General features: G+C 45.8%; 1 protein-coding gene across 2 annotated transcripts in view; it reads left to right on the top strand.

Annotated features, from left to right (window-relative positions):
• Positions 1-21,750, top strand: part of FGF12 (fibroblast growth factor 12) — a 148,958-nt gene that overhangs the window by 72,902 nt on the left and 54,306 nt on the right. For both annotated transcript variants that reach the window (XM_075507155.1, XM_075507154.1), the window contains exon 3: positions 677-780. In XM_075507155.1, the coding sequence (XP_075363270.1) occupies positions 677-780 (104 nt within the window). The remainder of the gene's footprint in view (positions 1-676; positions 781-21,750) is intronic.

The following is a 21,750-nucleotide window of genomic DNA, read 5'->3' as shown; positions in this document are numbered from 1 at the left end:
TGCAACGCTTTAATCAATAAGATTGCAGTAGAATTGAGTATTGAAAGGTCTTGTCCTCTTCTGTCCTATCTCGTGCTGCTTCTGAATGAGGAGCAGTGTTCTGGTCCTGGAGTGGACCAGTATCTCTTCCTGAGCTTCTTCATTCCCTTGACAGCAGGGATCACAGGGGCAGACACACAGTGAAGTTAATTTGCATCCTTCTGGCCGTGATCGCTGTCTGTATATTCTTTTAGCATATGGCAAATGCAAGAAAGTGTGACTAGGCTCAAGTCTGTTTCAGGGGGAACTAAAGTAAGTTGTGTTGTTCCGTTTGCCACAGGCAAAGACGTGTACATGTGCAGTTACCACAGCTCAGCTGGCCCACGGAAAGCTGTTGAGATGCGCTAGCTTGAGTGTCCGTATGAGCCCTTGGCATTGCAAAGGTAGTGATCAGACAGACTGATGGGTGTGTTAAGGTTTCTGGGAGGCAGCCAAATTAAGTACTTTTAAAAATTTGCTTTCAGCATTGGCCCCATGGCTGCAGACCTTTCCTATAGCTGGAAGCAAGACTTTTGATTCTAGTTCAGTATCTTTTGTTAAGTGTCAGGTGTGGGGTGGGTTGGCCCTGGGGCAAAAAGCAGCAGCGGCCACGAAGGGTGATGTCTCCATAACCTTTGCTTTTTTCTTCCTTTTGCAGCCCTTTTCAATCTAATTCCTGTGGGCCTTCGTGTGGTGGCAATTCAAGGGGTGAAGGCAGGTCTGTACGTTGCCATGAATGCTGAGGGATATCTCTACAGCTCAGTAAGTACTTCGCACTGTCAGGGTCCTGGAGTGGTTTGGTTTTGTAGGCGGGAGGGAGGAGACTGCATTGGGACTTGCAGCTTTTTCTGAAAATGGTCACGTATCAGCAAACCTTTAAAAGCAGGAACAGCGGGAGCTGCTGCAAGGCCATGCAATATTCACTTTAAAGTGTCTCCACGGAGATTCGTGGCAATATTTCCTGACCTGTGAAGATATACTTTGTGTTCCTTTGAGTAGTTACTTAACATAGGTCACGTAGAGGAGGTCGTGTGGTTGGCTGGCTGTATTCTGGTTTCACATTTGTGAAATAGCATGGGCTGAATGGAATTGCTTCTGAATTGTGCCTGGATAACTGATCATAGGTGGTGCCCCAATGGGTTATACTCTGCAGTGTAAATCCACAGCAATACACTGATTTCATTAAAATGGTTCTGGACTATCCTGTTGGTGGAGTGCTTCAGCGAGGCAGAGTTTTCGTGTGTATGTGTGGTCTTTTTAATGCACATAAAAGATAAGTGAGGCATTTTTTACTGACTAATTCCCCTATAACTTTCTTAGATGGCATGAAAGGGCATGAGGTTATTCATAAGATTCTCATTTGAAGTAAGTAATTGATTTTCACAGTGAATAATTGATTCAGTGATTTATTAAATATGGCAGCCCTTTGCCAGAATTTTTTATGCTTCAAATAACTTTGCTCTAGTTCTACATAGTAAAAAGTGATAGTTAATAATACACTTCTCATTTCTGTAGTTATAGTATCTTTAAAGTGTATAGCTGAGATTCTAATCTCATCTGCCTTTGTGTAAATTTACAGTGCAGCAATTCTGCTCGTCTAGGCATTTACTTTGCTTTAAAAGCATATGCGAGATTGCAGATAGAACCACTGAAAGGACAACAGTCCAAGTTGCTCCTACGCAATATTTCCTCATTCTTACCATCAGTCTTCATTCCTGGTGAGTTTTAAAGCTCTCACATGGTTGGGATTTCCCCCTTCTTTTGGGAGGTAACAAAGCTCTATCTCCCCAGTGGCTCAGGGTAGAAAACAGCAAGTGGATGTGTTAGTATGCCTGGCGAGATAGGTCTCAAAACTGGCTGCTTGTCAAGAAGAGACAGAGAGATCAATCTGGATCTCTGTGGATGCCAGACGCTTCCTGTTCTTTCATAGCCCAGTAAACATAAATGACTGCTTCTAAATAAATTACATCAGTTTACTAACAATGAAAACCTCCTCTTTTTGTAAAGCTATCGGAGTCCTAAAGGTAATATCAAGCATGGTGTGGTACTGCATTATCGTGCGTGCTTCCCTTTAGGCACATAGTTGGGAGGTCAGGACTGACATTTTGCCCTGTGTTTGTGCAGCGCTGGGCATAAAGGGGGCCCGGCCCGGCGCTGGGGCTCCTCGTACCACCAGTGCCCCGTAAACGAGGACTGCGGGAAAGCAGTGTGTGTCACAGAGCCACATCCAGCCTGGGTGGGTCTTTTTGGAGCAATGAGGGGTAGCATTTTCTGAACAAATAGTGCAAGGGAGGGAAAGGTGTGGGGCTCAGGCAAAAGAAATGGAGAGTTGGAAACATGATGTTTGACAGCTGAGAGTTTAGAGATGATGCAGAGGAAAAGGATCTCTTGCTAGCAGTAGTGAGACGATGCAAAGGGTGGGAGGGACGTATCAAGAAATGGTGGGCAGCAGGAAGACCACGTGTCCAGGAAACACATCTGCTAGTCATATGAAGTTTCCTAAAAGGCACCAGATCATACATGTATTCAAATGAGGGTGATTTAATTGGACCTGCTTATTCCCAGCAAGTGTGCCTATCTTAAATAGGAAGGTTAATCAGGGAAGGCTGAGGATGCACCATGATGGCCAGTGGTTAATGAAGTGGACCTCATTACATGCCATGGCTTGATGGCATTCAGCTCTTTCTGAACTAATCACAGAGTTAAACTGTTCATTTCATCAACAAGATGCAAGGTTTCTGCTTGCAGTAAATGGATGCTACTGGCCCATCTCTAATCCAGGGAGATGGATCTTGCTGGACCCAATTTTCTTCTTGTATTGACTGGTGGCTCTGTCTCTGTCTTACAGCAGCAAATCAATGAATTCACTGTGCTTTGGAGCAGACCCCAAGGCAAGAAAAAATAAAATTTGTGGATAAAGCCTATTAGGAGCGGGGAGTGTGGGTCAAGCCACTCATAGCATCAAAGACAAGGGATGAGACCAGGGTTCTGTAAGAGAACTGGATATGGCCGAGAAAAGCTCAGCCTGTTCAGGCAGTCTCTTTTGGATGCTGCAGTTTCCTTTGTGGGGCCAGGATCCCACTCCAAGCCAACATTTGGCATGGCTGTGTCAGTCTCGAAGACTGTGCTCGAGTATTGCTTTGGCAGGACTTGATAGTCTGTTCCTCTCTGGGGCGAGCAGGGCCCCCAGCCGTGCCGCCTGGACAGGATTGCTGCCTACACCAAAGGACACGTCGTCCCTGTTCCTTTGCTTAGCAGACCCTAAACTACAGCTTGGCTCTGTCTCAGGCCAGTTTCCTTTGGTGTTGTGCATGTACCTATTTTTTTCACTAGCCTTTGCTGAGGGATTTCTGAGGAAAAAAAAAGGGGAGGTCAATATTCCCCATAGATACTGTTCACTCACACAGATCCATTGATAAATGAACTTTTTCTGCTGCTTGGCTGCCTCCCCTGCTGTCTGTCGCAGGCCTAGCCCTGCTAGGACTTCTTATAACACCCTCAAGCCCAGGACTGCTTTCAGATAAAATGCAACTGTGCAGGGAACTGTGTTTTTGTGGTTTTTTTTTTTTTTTTTTTTACCTCCTCTCGAGCCCAGATTGTGGCTGTAACTGAACACATCATCACTGTGGGTTTGTTTTGTTTTTGTTTGGTGGTGGTTTTTTGGGTGATATTTAATCTGTGTGCGTCAGCTGAGACCTTGGCTGACATCCTCTGCCCTGGATCAAACCAGAGGCTATTATCAGCCTGGTCTCAGAGGTGGTTTATGCCAGCTCCTTCTGAGTTTGGGCCAATGGGCTCTTGAATGAATGGGTTTAGAATAACCAGCCCTTGGAAAAAGTCTTCCTGGTGCCGATCAGCACAAAAGCAGGGCTGAGTGGGGTCCTCTAAAGCCAAACTCAGTGAGAAGGTTCTTTGCAGAAACATGCAAGATCCTCCTATGTGCTTGGCCACATTGATACCTTTAGCAATGAGTTTCCTCATCTCTTCTGTTCAGTTAGGGATGGGTAGGGACAGTGTGGGGTTGGGTTGCTGGGTTGAAGCCAACCATACATCCCTAGCCAGCTTTAGAGGCCTAAATGCATTAGATGCCAAAGCCTCTTTGCTTGGGAAGCAGCTGTTTTGACTTTTGTGCATTGTTTACTTACACTAGGTACCTGATTTTTTTTTTTTCCCAGACTGGCTTATTGCTACCTCTGAGGTCTGCTGGGGAATTAGGTGCTTAGTAGGCAAGAAAATCAGGTCTTGGTCTGAGGCACCTGGCTTTGCAGACAGTAGGATGCAAAACACTGTCTTCGTAGCAAGCTTGCAGAGTCATTGGTGTGTTCCCATTTGATTTCTTGTAATGTAGAGCAGCTGTAAATTCCCTGATGGTGCATGAAGGTTTTTATCAGCACGTGTTCTGGGGAGTGACATGACTCTCTTGAGGAGCTGCTGTTAGCATTTTATGCCAAAGTAAAAATATAGAGAATGAATGAAGGGTAGTGGGTATTACTTGTACTGCCTTAGTGCTTAGGAAGCTGAGACCGAAGGCTGGTTGTTGCAGAGGAGAGGGAAACACAGGATAAAGAGGTACGTCCTGCTCCAGTGAGTTTACAGCCTAATCGTAACGGGAGAAGACACAGAACATGCTCTCCGATCTCTGTCTGGAGTTAATAGTTCCACCACCAAATTAATTCCTACTCCCATATAACCTTTCTCTGTGAAGTTTCTCTCGTTGGTGCCCGGCTTTCTCTCCGTTATCCCTGCTGCAACAACTCACAGGGGCATGGGGAAGGGAGTGCCTGTGAATTGTTTTGCCTGAGAGGCAAACCTGGTTCTCCTGGAGCAGATTCTCATCATGGGGCTGTAGAGCCTCCACAGGCCCACCCAATCACTCCAAGTACACTGAAATTGCAGCTCTCAATAAGATGATATGTATAATTCAGTGGCGTTACAGCTGGGATTGGTTTTGCCCCAAGTGCATAACACTTCTCTTCTAAAATGTACTGCTCTCAGATGTTCCTTGTTGTTTAACTCAGAGTTCTAATTATTTTTGAAATGGCAAATCATGATACATAATTTATTGGAAAGACTGAGAAAACCCTAGCAGAGATACAGAATACAGAGAAAAAAAAAAATGGGTCGCTTATGAGAGCTCAGTATGGTTTTACAGTATAAACCTGTGAGTTTGAAATGCTGAAATTAGAGCTTGAATCACTTCAAAGATTCCTGCTAAAAAGGGAATGATTATGCACAATAAAAAAAATGTAAACAGCATTGAAAAAACCCAAGTCATGTTAAGAGCTCAGTGTGTCTTTGCATTTTCTTTTTCTCTGCTTTTTTCTGCTCAATCATTTTGCATAATAAACATGTCTTGCATAATAATAAACAAGCATCTGGGGAAGTATGTATATTAACTGTATTTTTTAATCTGCTTGCAATGCTATAACTATTTTGCTACAACTCCTCTAGGGTTGCTGCACTCTTACTTACATCATTTCAAGGTCAGGGGCTGGAATCAATAATGCTGCATTTTCTCCCCTAATAGGCTTGGGGTGTTATGGCATTGGCAGGAGCAGGTTTTTGTTTCATTCCTAGTTGACCTGCAGTGGTGCTAGCTGATTCGGTCAGAAGTACAGATAGGCCAGGCAGGTATCCTGGACATCTCCCTTTTGCGAACTTTGCAAGCAAGCACCCTTGCTGGGGGGATTCCCTAGTTTACATGCCTCATTAGGGAGCCAGGTCAGTGGAGAGAGAGAAATGTCTCCAAAGGCAAAGCACAGCAGGAGCCCAATGTAATGTGCTTTTAATTTCCCTCCAGAGTATCTACCCGTCTTCACTGGCTGTTTAAAGGGGCTCGCTGAAAGAAGGCATTAACTGGGAGATGTAAAACTCCTCCTGTCCCCTGGCTTACTCATAAATACAGAAGGAACAAAATGGATGCTCAGGGAAGCAGCTGTGCTGAGGAGAGCCAGCCCCTGGGAGCAGATTCCTGTCTTGCATCGAATGTTCCTAAAATATAGCTCCTGGCGGGCACCCTGGCATGCCACCCTTGTATCATGGAAACTTGTAAACATGGCTATCAATAGCAAAGTGGTCCCTTTTCCCTCGGTGAGGTGCTGCCGCCCATGTTGCTCTGCTTGGCTCTCAGGAGTTCTTCAACGCTCCAGCTTTCCTGTCACCCCAGCAGAGCGAGCTCCCCCGTCCCGTGTGTGCAAGTCAGGCAGGACCAGTGCTGGCCCACGCAGGCTCAGGGGTTATTCAGGACGTTGTAAGAGCTAGAAATGGGTACGACCTCACTTGGCAGGACCGCCTGGACTGCTCGTCAGATGAGGAGAGCTGGGACAGTGCAATACTGTGGCTTTTTTTTTTTCAGGCAGGTTTCCCATCTGGCATCCTGTTAAGGGACCTGTATTTCCTGAACTTTCCTTGCACAGCACCGCGGCGGGGCTCCCACGGGGAGGGTGCTGCTCTGTGCCTTGTATCGACGTCTGGGATGAGTTAGGTCAGACTTAGCTTTTGCCTGTTCAAGCAAGAGACTATTCAGAGGACAAAATCAGCAACAGCAGGACCTAATCCTGTTTTCCTAGCTAGCTGTCCTTTGTCTTCTATGATAGCAGTGCAAATCATAAAGAATAAGTATGCTTCAATAAGATGTGCCTTCTCTTAGCCTTGGTTGCACAGGATATTTAGGAATGTGTTATGTTCCACCTAATGCCACCTGGAGGAGCGGGGATGGGACCCTCCCCTTTGTGAGCAGTGGTCTGTCAGTATTGGGATGCATTATGATCTTTTGCTGAAATTTCATTTTGGAAGAAAATCGGGGGAAAACGCTCCAGTGGTGTTGACTCATCTCATTTTGACACTTCCCCAAAGAAACGTTACAGATTCCCATTTTGAAAGAAGTTCAGAGTGTTTTATATTGCTTTACTGTTCCTAATAAAATCGGAACAAAATGTTTAGATTTTGGTTGAGCATTTTGATCCCACATGATTTCCTTGAAGTGTGGAAGAGGGAGGAGGGTAAAACACTGGTGGGGAGGGGTTGCTCTAAATTGTAAGGCAAGAGTAGAAATTGCAGAGATGAATCAGTTGTAGCTACCATCTTCTGCACAGCGTTCCTTCTGCTGATTTCCTTGAGGCCAAATGTACAGGTCTAACCTTAGATAAGCAGGCAGATGAAGTCTTTGGAGCAGGTACTAAGCAGCAGTAGCATTGCAAAGAGCTTGCCCGTTTTTCTCCTGTACATAGTGTGTGATCAGTTAACCCCTGTAGGGGGAACAATGAGGTTAAAGTAGAATGGTCGAGGGCAATACAATGTTTGAGTTGGATTTTGGAAGGAAACTCTAGGAAATGTCTAGACTGAGGATGGGACAGTGTGCAGGGAAGCTCCTAGTTAGCAGAGATGATGTGCGAGTGGAGCGCTCATCCCAGCAAACAAGAACCAAAAGCTGACTGTTGCGATGTTGCTCTGGAGAGGCAGTCGCAGCAGAAGTCCCTTTCATTGCCTTCCCTTTGCACCCTGCTGGCTGGGGGGATGCAGGAGGGGCCAGTAACTGAGCTCCTCTCCCTGGGCTAACAGTTTGCTTTTCCTCAAACTCTCTAGCATGCTTTGCCTGGTTTTAATGCCTTTTATCCAATGTCTTGTCTGTCAATAGTGTTATTGTCTGTTCCACAAGTGAAATCTAGACTAAACCCCAGTACGTTGGGGTGATAGGGGGATTATTAACGTTTTATTTTGCGGTGGAGGGAGGACAAATATTGTCCTTCCTGGGTCCAGGACTCTCTTTGATATGACATGAAAGGAGGAAGGTTTTGAGCAAGGACGTGTTTGGCTGCGGTCAGGTATGTGTTAATGAAGTGATTCGGATCTCCTTTCTGATAACACCAAAATCAAATATAGAATGGATAAAACTAGTGAATGGCGTGCCTTTGCCCAAACAGTGACTAATAGCTCTGGAGGCGAAAGCAGGAGATACAGCAGTGATAGGCTGAAAAACCCAAGAAGAAGCCTTACTGACTGTGTGTGTGTAATTATAATTGGGAGCCAAGTGATAGAAGACTTCTAAAATGAGGAACATTGTTGGGCTGAAATGCCTTTTTCCAGGGAAAAGGGAGAGAGGTTCAAAATACCTGGGCTATTTCAAGCCAGACTGGCTGAATCAGTGGGGAATGTAGTGTACCGTAGCGGAAAGGCCTGGATGGAAGCCTGAACCATCCCTGTCCTGCTTTTGCTGTGAAAGGGTACTATCCTGACTAAGCGCTTGCAAAGCAAAAATAATTTTCCTGAAGTCTCTGAATCACGGGAGCTGAGTTCAGGTCCTATGTCTTTTAGTTCCCGTGAGTCCCAAGATACAGGGCTGGCTTTTGGCACCTGTCGTTACCTGGGACGGAGCTTCACAGGAGCCTCCTGAAATTGGTGGAGTCAGCGTGCTCGGCGGGAGTTCTGAACCGGGCCGAGGAGCTGAAATGTCCTTATACAAGATCCAGTTCAGCAAAGCAGTGAAATTGCACCTTGGTGCTTTGCTGAATCTGCGCTCCCCAGTCTCCCCTGCCACAGGCATGCGGGCCCTGGAGATTACCGGCCACTTTCAGTTGCCTCTTCTGGCATCTCTTCTGGAAGAGCTACTCCTTACTGCAAGGAAAGGTCCACATCTACCCAGCTTCTGTCACCGAGAGTTTATCCGTGAAGCCGCGAGCGGGGTGGGAGGGATCTGTTCGTACTACTGGCAGCCAGTCACTGCTGCGATGTGTTGCCTGCTGACGGCGTGCTCAGCTCCGCAGAGCGCGTGGGATGGCCGGCGTGCTTCTGCCAGGAGCCTGCAATCTGTGCGCGAGCAGGGAGGAGTGGAGGGGCACCTTGCCAGCAGCACTGCCCAAAGGCATCCCAGCAGCAGAGCAGGCAGGCGGGACGTGGCTTTGGACCCGCTCCAGGCCCTCCTGAACCGTGCCTGGTCCTTGTGTCTGGCCTCGTGGTACGAGGTGCACCAAAGGGGCCCTGCGAGGTCTGTCTGCTGTACGTGCCGGCCGAGGCCGAGCCGAATTCTGGCCTTGTGACAGCGGGTTAGAGGGCAGCCGAAAAGCAGCGTGCATCAAAGGCAGAGCCCATCCTTCCCCGCCCACCGTGCCCGCTGACACAGGGGCTGCGTTTGTTTTAAAAATATGCCTGGCCCTCATGGAAGGCCGAAAACGTCAGCCCCGATGGGAAATGGCTGAGGCTTTTAGACCTGCTGGCTGTTTATTGCTGGGTTATTTAATTGCATTATCCAACTTGTAAATTTTGAATGAATGAATGAATGAATAAACTGGGTAGAATCTGGACTTAAAATAGCTCTTTAAAAACGTTCTGCTCTAAGACCTTTTTTTTCCCCTTGTTAGTTTTTTTCTCTGGAATGGTACAGGAGGCTCTAGGATGGGGCCTACACAGCTTTGAGATGCTTCCACCCAACACCGTGGGGACAGGCAGGCATGCAGACAGAGCAGGTCGGTTTATTGAACATCCAAAACCCTCTGCAGAGCGAGTCCGTTTAACCAACGGCCTCGACTCTCTGCAGAGCGGCTTGCTTTACACGTTAGCCATAACTTGAGCTCAGACGCACCCACAGAGGTCACTCGGTGCTCGGGGTCCATGGCTGGGGGAGCGGTCCCTGGCCCGGTGGCTCACGGCCCTGCCTCACAGCACCCACCGCATCCCGCCCCGAACTTGTTGCCGTGCAGGGTTATGGTCCCTGTTCTGCGACGTCGGTGATTCCGATTGACCCGTGTGCCCGGGACCCCTTTAAAGGAGAAGTGGCTACGTGACCAGCCTGCCCACGGCTAATGGCTGCCTGCCCTGCAAAATGGGGGTGAGAGTAGGGGGCACAGTCACGGATGCAGGATTATGAGAAAATGGGAGATTCTGAAAATTCCGGTAGTAAAGTCATGGCCTCTTCTGTGCTGTGAAGAGGAGGAGGAAATCCTTGCTTTGCTGGAAGCTGAGCCTAGGTGGGATGCTTCAGGGCAGAGCTTGAACTCGTGGCCTGGCCCTTATTTTCCAACCGTAAATGAAAGTTCCTCTGCTGCACCAGCAGTTGTCTGTAGACTTCTCATAGGACTAGAAAACCAAGTAATCATGGTTGGAGTGGTACCCATTAGTCCCTTCGTGGTATATCATTGCCTTTCTGCCTGCAATTAGATTGCACACTTGGTCTTTTGTGACTAATTTCACTTGCTTGCAGTTTTGCTGTTCTTTAGTTACACCTTGCAACAGCTTCTGCTACTCACCTTGTTGCTGTCATCCTTTTTTCTTTTCCTTAACCACTTTTTATTAATATTAACATCAGTGTGTTTTGGACAATGTACCCAGACCAAAAGATTCATCTCAGTGGGCGGACACTATGTAGACTTGTGCCTGTGGCCTCCCCTACAGCTTTTGCTTGATTAAAAAGGGGACCTTCTTCCCTGCTGATGCAGTACAGATTGCATCCTTCGTTGTGTGGAGGTGGCTACTCTTCTGAGGAAAAGCCTGACAAGCCCTGAAACTTCTAAGCAAAATCACATTAATTGTCCCTCTCTGAAATCAATAAGTCCCTTGCATGCACATGTGAGTCACAGGTTAATTTGGTGGTTTGACATCTCAGCCATCAAGGAGGCAGTTAAAGAGACTATGAGGGTGTCCTGCCATCTCTGACATACTGATGGCATCTGAGGTGCAGAGGAGCTGTGGTTTGGGAGCAATGGTAGCTTTTCATGCAGCTCTTTTTTATAAGTTAGCTGAATCCCAGAAAGTTGAAAGTATTTTAATATTCACAATGTGCCCTCAAATCCCCCAAATACATACCTAGGTACCAGCCCCACACTAAGAGCTTTCTGAAATGTGAATACCTTCTTGACATAAATAAGACATGGCATGAAGACGGTAAGTCTTCCTGTCTCCTCACCACATTCCTCCTGAGAAGACTGAAGGATTGACTTCTCTTTATAAGAAGCTTCCTTGGTCAGCTCCTCCGAAGGCTGCACATCAAATGCATTATTGATAACAGCACTTGTGCGTTGCACGCACACATGCACATTACAGACTCCCAGATGCTGTCTGGAGCACTGCAGAGGAATTAACTGCAGCTGGACAAAGATTGTCTGCTTCTCTCTAAAGCTTCTGAGATAGAAATCAGCATGAATCTCTTGCATAGCCTTTTCCACCATTAGAATCATTGTAAGCATGAAATAGAAGAGAGGAAAATAGAACCTCAGGGATTTTGAACAAGGCTGTTAGGTGAGGAGGCACTGAGAAAGATAATGTCCAACTTTCTAGGCACGTGCAAATGTGCCTAGATGAGGAGCAAAATTCTGACATTCCCACAAGTGCAGTGGTCGTGCTGGGCTATTGCTTCCACCAGCAGGAATCTCTGCAAAGCAAGCAGGGGTCAAGAAGGGCAGTTCTTGGTATCCCTGCTGCAGTGTTCAAAGCCCGTGCACTTGTGCCAGACATCGTGTGCCTTTTAAAGTGACCCCACTCCTGGTGGGTTGAGGAGTCACCACATTGTCCCATATTGCTCTAAGTTGGTTCATGTGCACTGGAAAGAGGTTCCCCCCTTTCTCCTGACACTGGATAACTACTGTTGGCAGAGCTGGGGCAGCTAATGCATTTTGAGTTTTGGACTGTACTCAGTGCCAAGGCAAAGCACCACCATCTGCAGTTGGGGAATACTAAGTATTTCCAGCAGCGCAGAGCAGACTGGCTGGAGGAAGGACCTTTGACAGGGATCCAGCCAGCTCAGGAGAAGGGTGCTGTGCAGGCGTGCAACCAGCCCACTCCACTTGGGATCCGTAATATTGGTTGTTGCCTTCCTAGTTCTTAGAGGAAAAAGGCTCATAGCTGTTCTACTGACTTGTCCAAAGCAGTTTCTGTCTTCTTGCACCTCTTAACTGCTGCTGTGGCATTTTGGCTGGGCAAAACCCTTCCTTTTCCTCCTTGCCTCTCCTGGCATGCTCTAGGAGCTGTAGCTGAACAGCACTGGCTGTGCTCTCCTGAGTGATGCTCTGTGTCTTTCTTAGCTCCTGCCTGCTGATCTGCATCTGCATAGAGGCTCAGCACAATCTTGTCCGCAGGGGATGTCTATGGATGTCCTGTAGACACCTGGTGTGATAAGAAGGCATCTAAAATGCCACTGCTGTTCAATCCTTCTCAACCTGGAGACCTGTCTGGGCACTGACATGCCCTGTTTTCTGGCTTTGCATTGAAAAAACCTGGAGACCTTGTGTAGGGACTTGCCTTCGTCCCCATTGTGCCAGTCCTTGAGTGCAATGCGGTGCTCTGCCCTAGCAAGCAGCTGGGAGGCATTGAACCCAAAGGCAGACGTGGTTCCTCCAGCTGGAGAAAGTTGAGAATCTCTGCAGGAGACATCTATGAGCTTTTGTTTAGGGAGAAAAAAAATATAAAGCACCTCTAAGAGCAGACCGCAGCTTGGCCAACCCTGTCATGATGCTCATGGTCCTGTTGCACTCAAGATTGTTTCCAGGTTTATGATTCACATGTACTGCCTGTAGCAGAATTTCCCCGTGGGTGCCAGGGAATCCCCCCGTACACCGTGGTGAGCAGGAAGGGAAAGGAGCAAAGGGAAGGACTCTAGGAAGTACTTGAGATGAAATCAGAAACAGGGTAGTCTGGTGATAACTGCCAGTGTTGGACTAGGAGGAGGAGGAGGAGAGCTCATGCTGAATACCACCTTTTGATGGGAGGCCAGGTCAGAGAGGTGCTGTGTCACTTCAATCTCTGATGGGAGCACCAGCCAAATACTGTCAGCATAATGCAGGACCTAGCCAGTGGCACTCACATGTCTGGTAGATATAGAGCTGTTAAAATGCAATTATTTTGGCTAAAGCTACATCCCATGATTGACCTTCAGGGATGGTCTGGCTGGTCTGAGGGCGTCTGGGTCATCTGGATCCTTGGCAGTGGGAGGAATTAACTTAGCTGGGGCTGCAGAGGCCAGTGGTGTGGGCCCCAAAAAGAATCTGTTATCACTTACCTGTGAGTTGCTCCTGGGCTCTCCCATGCTCTCAGATAATTTCCCACTCATGCTGGGAAGCTTCATCACCTAGTTAAGGAAACTGAGCATAGAGGAGTGATGTGACATGCCCAAGGTCATGTGTGGAGACTAGATTAGGCTTTCTATTCTTTCTGATCCTAACTCTTTGCCTTAATCACAAGCTTTCTTTTGTATCACTGTGATCATCCAGGGGACTGGTGCATCAGCAGCAGCACAACTTGTTTGTGTGGTATCTTGTGTCTGAGCAAATCAGTTTGCTTTGAAAGCTGTGTGCTATGTAGGCAGGGGGCTTGCTTCTCCCTCTCTGTCTTCCCATTTCACTTCTTTTCTGGCTCTTCAGCATTTATGTCCGTAGCAATCTTCACTGAGGATAATGGGAGCAGGCAAAAGAACCACAGGAGAGTCGTACTCTGCCAGCCATCTTCCCTTGCACATCTTAATACCATATGTCAAGTGCAGTTGCTCAGGGCTCCACAGATATCTCTTTTTCAGCCACCCTGTTTATGGTGTCGGCTTCACAAGATGGCAGGTGGAGAATTGGAAACAGCTCCCGAGAAGTTCAGGATTGCAGCGGTGCTCTGGAAAGAAGCACTTGTAATATGCTGATGCCCCCAGGAGCTGAACAGCCAGGTCTTGCAAGAAAACCGTTTGCAGTAACAAAAGCAGGCATGGATTTTCAGACAATTTAAAGCCCAGCTTTCAGAGGTGTTGGGCACCCAGTACATTCCCTTGCTCTCGCTGAGATGAACGTAAAGGTGGTCCTTGTGGGTCCATTTAACTCAGTGTGCAGCCCCAGCAGGAGCCACTCATAGTGACAGCTAGGAGAAACCAGTAACAGAGACAGTAGCTTAGTGAACTATCTGACCACTGAGAAAACATCTTCTTAGGCTGTGCAGAAATACCTGTTTTTTCAGAGCAAAGCTGGGTACCAGAAACCATCTGGGTGGATTGCTGGGCAGTCTCTCCAGCATTCACAGTGCTTCAGTAGTGCTTTATAGCCCTGGTATGGTGCCATGGACTGTGTCTTCCTCTCTCCAGGGCATCTCGTGCCATCCAGGCATGGCCAAGGATTTAATGAGAGCTGTGGGCCAAACTCTGCACCGACGGTTTTGCTTGGAGGTGGACTGGGTGTGTGTGACTCAACAGATAATGTTGTTCCATAGTTTTTTTAAGTGGTGGAAGCATGGCTGTAAAGCATCACATAGCAAGGCAATAGTGGAAGGAACAGTACAATTTATGTGGTATTGAGGGATATTTCAGTTTCTGATGTCCCTGGCACTGGCTTGAATCTAGAGCAAACCAATTGATGTTCATGTAGTCAGAAAACTGAGATGAGTTTATTTACCCCAGCATACCTGAGACCCTGGCCAGCTCAGTTATTTGGGTAGTGTCCAGTGAATGTGTGCATGCTCATACTATTATGTATATAGGAAACCAATTCCTTTCTGAGGCAGTGGAATATGAATTTTCAATGAATTTTCTTTGTTAATAGTGTTTTAGGATTTTAGTGAATAGATGGTAATCTCTTAGAAATAGTGCCTGTTTTGGGAATTGGAAATCATCATGTCTTTCTGTGAAGTCATAGCAAGACCTGCTTTTCTACCAGAAAGCTCAAAGTGGTTTCCAGAAAAAGGAGAGAATTATCCACTTTCTTACACAAGAAAACAGAGGTGCAGAAAAGGGAAGGATGCCTATTGGTCACGCTTCTCTTTGATTTGTAACTCCTTAGTTGCAAAAGCAGGCAAAGCACCCAGATTCCCATAGCCTCAATTTCTTGCATGACACTGGCTAATTTCAAGTGTTTTTTCAAATTTTTGTGTGCCCCCATGAAAGTGTTGGCCACTGGATTCCAAGCATGAATGTCTCAAACTTTTTACTCTGCTACAACCTCTATTTTTGTGAGAAGCTCTGAGAGACTATTTATTAAAGTATCTTAATTAGAGTTTCTTGCATCTCCAGGAGTTTCTTGCAAAGAAGTTCTTTGTGAAAGTTTATTATTCAAATTTGGAGAGATGGAAGGAAATCAATTTCCTCCTTCAAAACTACGTTTTTTCACCTACTCTATTCGCTTATCACTCTCTGCCTTGCCAAGATTATTCTAATCAGATTTCACATATAAAAAAATAATAACATAAAAATAATTCTCCTCTTTCAAGTATTTGGGAGGCTTAAGTAGATTAAGATATTGATCGGATTCTACTCACTGTTGCAGCTGTGAATACAATGGAGGGTACCTGGTGTGGCTGGGGAAAGAATTGTGCTTGATGTGTGTCTTTTATCTTCGGAGAGAGGCCAGAAGGGAGGACTGAAACCAGCCTCATCCCTGGGGGTTGTTTGGTTAAACCTATGTTTCTGGGTAGCAGCTGGGATGTAGACCTGCAAGGCGTATGGAGACAGCCCAAACCAACCAGGGCAAATGGCAGAGAAGAGATGCTTGCGTGGTTGCAGGTTGCACTGCAGGAAGCTGCTCTAGCAACCAGACCTGCCAGGCTGGTGCTGAACACCACCACCTCTTTCACCGACCTCTTTCAAAGAGGAACCAAATGTCCGAATTGCTTGAGTGGTTTTGCAATCTGTCCTCAGCCTAATGCACCAAAATAGCAGCCTGCAGCAAGGCCAGCACAGCTTCTCTGCATACAGCTTACTTCTGATTTGGCAGCCGTATGAAAACCTTGTTCGCTGTACATGTCAAGACTGATAGTGCTCCTATGGGGGCTATGACCTTGACCATCCTTTCATTCTTCCTCAGTAAGCTCATTACAAGCTTCTAAATCGTCATCAGGGTTTTGCCATGAGCTAAAATGAAAGTGTCTTTCTGTAAATACTGCCACAAGGAGGTAGATTCATCTTTCAGCATGAGGTCTGGGCATGTGGACATGGTGGGGGAAGGCCACTCTGATACTGATTCTGGCCCCTTGTATTACAATCTAAGTGTTTCTATGGAGTTTGACAGAAAATACCTCCATATTCCATAGGTGGGATCTTCTTGATAGTGGCTGAAAGATGATATGGATGCGTGTTCATACTCCGCCAGGAAAAAGACAAACACAGGCTCCTGACAGCAGTAGTTATTTTGGAGGTCTCAGGCACGTGAAACCTGGCCTTAGTAATAATATAGGCCTGCAGTCAAAATGTGAAAAAAAGGTTGTGTCCCTCTTTGCAGGCGGAAGGCAATTCTTGTATTTAGAGTGCTAGCAGGGCAGTTCGTAGCATTCAGCTCCCTGCTCTGCCACAAATGCCTTGCCTTGACCGCAGAGTTCAATTCAGTTGCCTAAACCTAGACATTCATCTCCCTCTGCAACATGCCAGCATATCCTGCCTGGCCTCCAGAAGAGCATGGATGTCCCTTATGTCCTGTGTCCCACATGCCAGCCCTGTGTATGTCTTGCTCCAGGACATCTTAGATGGCACTAGAAACTTATGTTTAGGTAACTAGATCAAGCCCTTAATTTCTCTGCCTGGGCTGCTCATCTATATGGTGGAGATAAGATTTCTTTCCTACTCCCACAGAGACAGTGTGGAGATAAGTGCATTGGTGATTGACAGGCACACGGATGCTACGTTGAGGGCACTGTGTAAGAGCTTGAATAGATAAGAGAGTGACTACATGACAGCATGAGGGTTTTTTCTTTGGTTTTTTTACCTCAAAAGATTTTCTCCTTCACATGTCCTTTTCCTATCAGGATGTTAGTGCTGTGAAAGAGAGATGAGCTCACATGGGCCTCTCACACCTGAAGCCTTCCCAGGTTGACATTGCTCCAGATCTAGCTGCGTTTCTCTCGAGTCCAGCCATCCTGGCCCTGTTTGACCTATTTGCCCCACATTACTCAATCACAGAAGGGTGCATATGCCTCGGCAGCATTTGGAGGCAGCTTCCATTTGGGATATCTCTATTACTCATTAAAAAAAAGAAGAGGCAAAAGGAGGCTCTCGGTTTTCAGGTTTGCCAAGTTGGAATGGTGCAGGGAAGTAGGGAAATCACTGTTTGACTTCAAAATGGAATAAATTGACCTGGTACCACCTGAGAGAATAAACCCAGAACCTAGCTTTCTTATTTTTCAGCTAAATCACTGTTCTGGCACCTAGTTATTTCATTGCCAGTGGTGCTGTAAATACTTGCAGCTCCCTGTGGTTTCAGCAGGATTTCAAAGTAATCACCATCCCTGCAGTTCTTTCCCCTTTTATTTACAGACTTCAAAAGCTCAGCTTTATGCTCATCATTTAGGACTCTGTTTCCTGACATCCATTTGGAGACTGTCCGAAAGAAATTTTCTATAGCCAAGAGATCTTTTCAAAGTTTCCTCTAAGGGAACAGAATACTGGAAGTCTCTGGGACATAAGAGCCCAAACTAGCATAAGCCCTTTAGCTAGTCAGAGCTATAGACCCCATTGAAATCTAGGGGAGTATTGGGTCATCTCCTTCCTCAGGTCTCCCCTGAAAAAATCAAATCATTATTCTCTGCAGCAGAGGACCCCCGTGCGCAGTGGGAGAGGTGGATGCATTGAGGGCATCAAGAGGAAGCTGTGAAGACCTCCGTGCTCTGCAGCAAAAGCTTTAGCCACACAGGTGTCAGAGAAGAAACTGAGAAGCCACGTACATTTTTCCAGAGAGCCTGTGAGAGAGTCTGCAGCATACACTTTTTAGGTCATTATGTCCTTTTATTTATCTTCACTTTCACAGTGTCCCCTTTCTCTGTGCCTGTAGTCATCAATCATATGTGTTCAAATACTTGGGTATAATCTGCTCTCAGTAGTGTCACTTCAAATTGTAAAATTCTTTGCGGTTAACAGTTTCTCAGTTTCTGTGAACAATACATTGATGTAATTATCAACAACGTACTTTACCTCCTGCAACTCTTGAACCTCGAGTCATTGAAACGTCCAGAAAGTGAGCAAAAGCCAGCAGAGGCCTTCTGAGTGTATTTGTGCACTGGCATTGCATAGATTCTCCATTCGCTTTTATCCTTTGGGTTTTTACTGAAAACACTCTTTAAAAGAAGGCTGCGGTGGCCATTGCTGCAATTCCTCACATGCGTTGCTAGCACTTGGAGTCAGGAGCCCTTCATGTCCACCCAATTCTTGCTGGATGTTTCTCTGGCCGGTTCAGTGGCCTTACATAGTAACTAAGTCATCAAGGACACAAGCACATCCTTAATTCAATAGGAGAACTCTCTGCTGGAAAACCAGTTACTTCTCTGCTCAAGTACTTGGCTGAACTGAGGAACTATTTTGCTCCAGAAGATCCTGGGGGACTAGCTTTTGATCTAGACCTCAGGGCACCTCTCGTGCCCTGCAAAACTTGGCAGCATCCATCTGGTGAAAATATCCCTCCCTGCATCTTTCTAACTCATATGTCTCTAGGAGCCATCGGTCTGTCTAATCTTCCCAAGCACTAACGGATGGCTGTGCTTAAGGGTTTGACCATCCAACTAGAGTCCTCTAATGATGAAGCCAATGATGCCATGATTGCTAGTGCATGGTGAGCTCTGTGCAGCCTTCCTACAGCTGCTTACTTGCTTTCTTTCACCACTCAAATGTGCAGTGTAATTTTTAAAATGAGCATCCCATTTGCCCCTAATCTCGTAATTATAATGCAAATATTGACCACTTTTCCTTTGAAAAATTTGTGGAGGAAGGAAGGAGGAATGCCTCAGTGGAACTACATTGTCAGCTATACAAAGCTAAATCCACATTCACTAGGACAAAGATGAATTTACATACTCAGAATGGGTAATTGCATAGCGAAGAACACAGTGTGCATGCTAGGTAGGTAAATTATAATACTCTGAGGCTGTCATAACGATAATGTTGAGGGGACAAACCAAATTTACATATTTGAAAAAGTGGGCTTACATGTGATTCTTGTTCATTTAGATAAATCAGCTAATGTATTAGCTTAATACATGGCAGAGACAATAGTCTGACTCCTCAAATATATATATTCAGGGAAAAATAAAGATTTAGAAACAATTCTTTCAGTAAATAGGGGGATTATCCACAAATCCAATAAAAATCTGCAGTTTTTATTTCCCCTGTTACAGTATTTTCTGGCTTGAAAGCATTTGAAATGATGCTATTTCCTGATTAGATGCCTTTTTAGAACTCCCTATCAGCCATTTTCCTTTTTTTTTTTTTTTGAGCCTTTTCTGGTTTCTAGGTAATAAAAGCCATTAAATAGTTCTTTAGTGTGCAACTGTGGAGTCAGCAGAAAATAACTGTCCAGACTGCAAAGGAGAACCGATTTAACCTGGTCTTCAGATTACAGTGAATAAATGAGAAGGAGAAATGTGTTCCTGGATGTTTTCAGCCTTCAACAATTCAATAACTGTGCCCTTTTCAGCCTCAACTGACTGAAATACACACTCCTAAGAAAGTTCTGCCATTAAATTGTTTTCATGTTTGGGGTTTTTTTTTTAGAAGAAGATCTTAATTTCCCAGAACAATGGCATCTCAGTAGCTTTGTCGGTCTGTCCCTTTTCTGCTTGGGACATCCCCTCACCTTTGGTGTTGGAATACCTGCAGATTTCTTTGAGAAAGTAGTTGCAAGATAGAAAGTGTGATTAAACCGGCCAGTTTGGCTTTCTGTGGAAAGCAAGCTGTGAGGCCTCTGTCAAACTTGGTTGAATTGTATTTACCTGGAGCAATATTTTAATGAAGCAACTGGGCCAGGACTGGAGGGTTTTCATCCATCCTTTGAGGAGGATAGTGTATGCTGAGTGACTGCTTGTACTCTCACAGCAGTTTGGAAGGTGCCTGGAAAGTTTTCTGTGATGTGACACAGCAGAGCAAGTAGGACACTAATTAGATGTAGGCACACAGTGGGGCAAAGCAGGTCCTAGAGTCAGTGAGCGTGGCATATATGTTTGTGTGCAGAAAAGAGAAAGAGAGGAAGGAGAAAGGTTCAAGCCTAGAGGCGAGTCCTTGGAAACAAAGCCCCACTGAGAGTTTCAGAGGAGGGTGAGCCTCGTTCTCTGAGCATCTGTGCCAACATTTTCCAGGAGAACATTAGCAAGTTTAAAACAGAGAAGAAGAATATTCTTCACATAATATGTGATGGCTGTTAAAGACAAGGATACCACAGATTGCTGGAGATTCAGGGCTATAGGCCGTGTTCCTACACTCTTCACTAATACATCCAGTACCAGTCCCTGCCAACAACAAAATACTCATCTAGATGAACCTCTGGCAGAAGGAAGCCTGTGTTCAAGAGGGTCTAGGACCAAAGGGATAGAAAAGGATGCCCTGAATGAACCTTTATCTTTCTAAAACCTCCAAGTACCCCTTCAAAACCAACAATGGGGTATCTGCAAAGCTGTCTGACAAAAAGGCTGATGACTAGGCCCATGTGAAAGCAGGACAGCAGAGTTAAAGAAGTTCATGCAAGTCCACCAATGGCACATAGGATGTCTGTGGAAGACCTGAGCATTTATTTAGAATCATGATGAAAATTTGTCAGTCTCCTGCCTTAACTATTGGACTCTCCTTCTTCTCTAGCTCACCATGTTTCATACAGAGTCTTTTCTCTCAGTGTCATGTATGCTGAGGGCATTAGCCCACTGGCCTAGGAAACAATGGCTAAACTTTTTTCTCAGAGCTGGATTTTTTAGCTGGCTCCAGGGCTGGAGGCAACGGGCACAAACTGAAACACAGGAGGTTCTGTCTGAACATCAGGAAACACTTTTTTACTGTGAGGGTGACTGAGCACAGGAAGGTTGTGGAGTTTCCTTCCTTGGAGGGAGTACCTCCATCTTTGATTTCTGGCTTCCCCGGTAAGCTTTAGTGGTCCCTGCAGATGGCTCTGGAGATGGTTTGTAAAATTCAGCTGAAGTGGCTTCCTGGCTATGGAAGCTAACCAAGGACCACAGAGTAGAATAAAGCTGTGGAATGTCTTTAGATGGCTTTAAAGTGCAAATGCAAATATGTTGCCAAGATTAGACCCAGTGAAAAAAATGCAGCAGTAGAGCAACCTGCTGCAATAAGCTGCTGCATAAATATCCCAGCAGAAAGGTTCAGAGCCATCTGCAAAGACCACTAAAACTTACCGGGGAAGCCAGAAATCAGAGAGAGAGGTAATAATCAGTCTTCAATGTCTCAGAAGCATACGGGCCTCTTTCCGCATTATGCTACGTGAATGACTTTTGTATTGCAGTATCAGCCTTTAGGTGATAAAAAAAAGAGGGAGGCACAGCAGTTTTAATAGAGAGCTCAGATATAGACTGAAGCTATTAACTTGCTGAAAGTCCTGGTTGTTTTGAAGGAGCAATCTGGTTACCATTAAAAAAAGCAACAATAAAAAAATCTCCCTCCCCAAAAAATTTTGCATGTTTGCATTTGTGTTAATAGTTTCCTTTTTCTGCTCCATAACATGCCTTTTTTCCAAGAGGCGAGAAAAAAGTGACAGGAAGGACACTTTGATAGGAATGGTAGAGAAGACTTCGGTAAGGGAAAGGGGGTGGTGGAGGAGATTTGTTATGTGATGCAAAACCTATCACCTCCATGTCCAGATTCCTCTCTGTCCAACTCAATACCACCCTAATAAATCTCCACCTCTTGGCTAGTGTCCGCATCCAGGCTGTATCATTAGTCACTGGTGACAATTACTATTAGTCATTATTGCCGGTATAGAAATTCAGTCTGAACAGACTGGCTGGGACTGGAGACAAACCAGTCTCTGTGTCTGTGCTAAGAAATGTTTGCTGCCAGCGATGTGTGGTCTAGGAGTTGGT

Source organism: Mycteria americana, chromosome 7 (genome assembly GCF_035582795.1).
Source record: "Mycteria americana isolate JAX WOST 10 ecotype Jacksonville Zoo and Gardens chromosome 7, USCA_MyAme_1.0, whole genome shotgun sequence".
Taxonomy (NCBI): domain Eukaryota; kingdom Metazoa; phylum Chordata; class Aves; order Ciconiiformes; family Ciconiidae; genus Mycteria; species Mycteria americana.
This window is presented reverse-complemented; position numbering and strand designations above follow the sequence as displayed.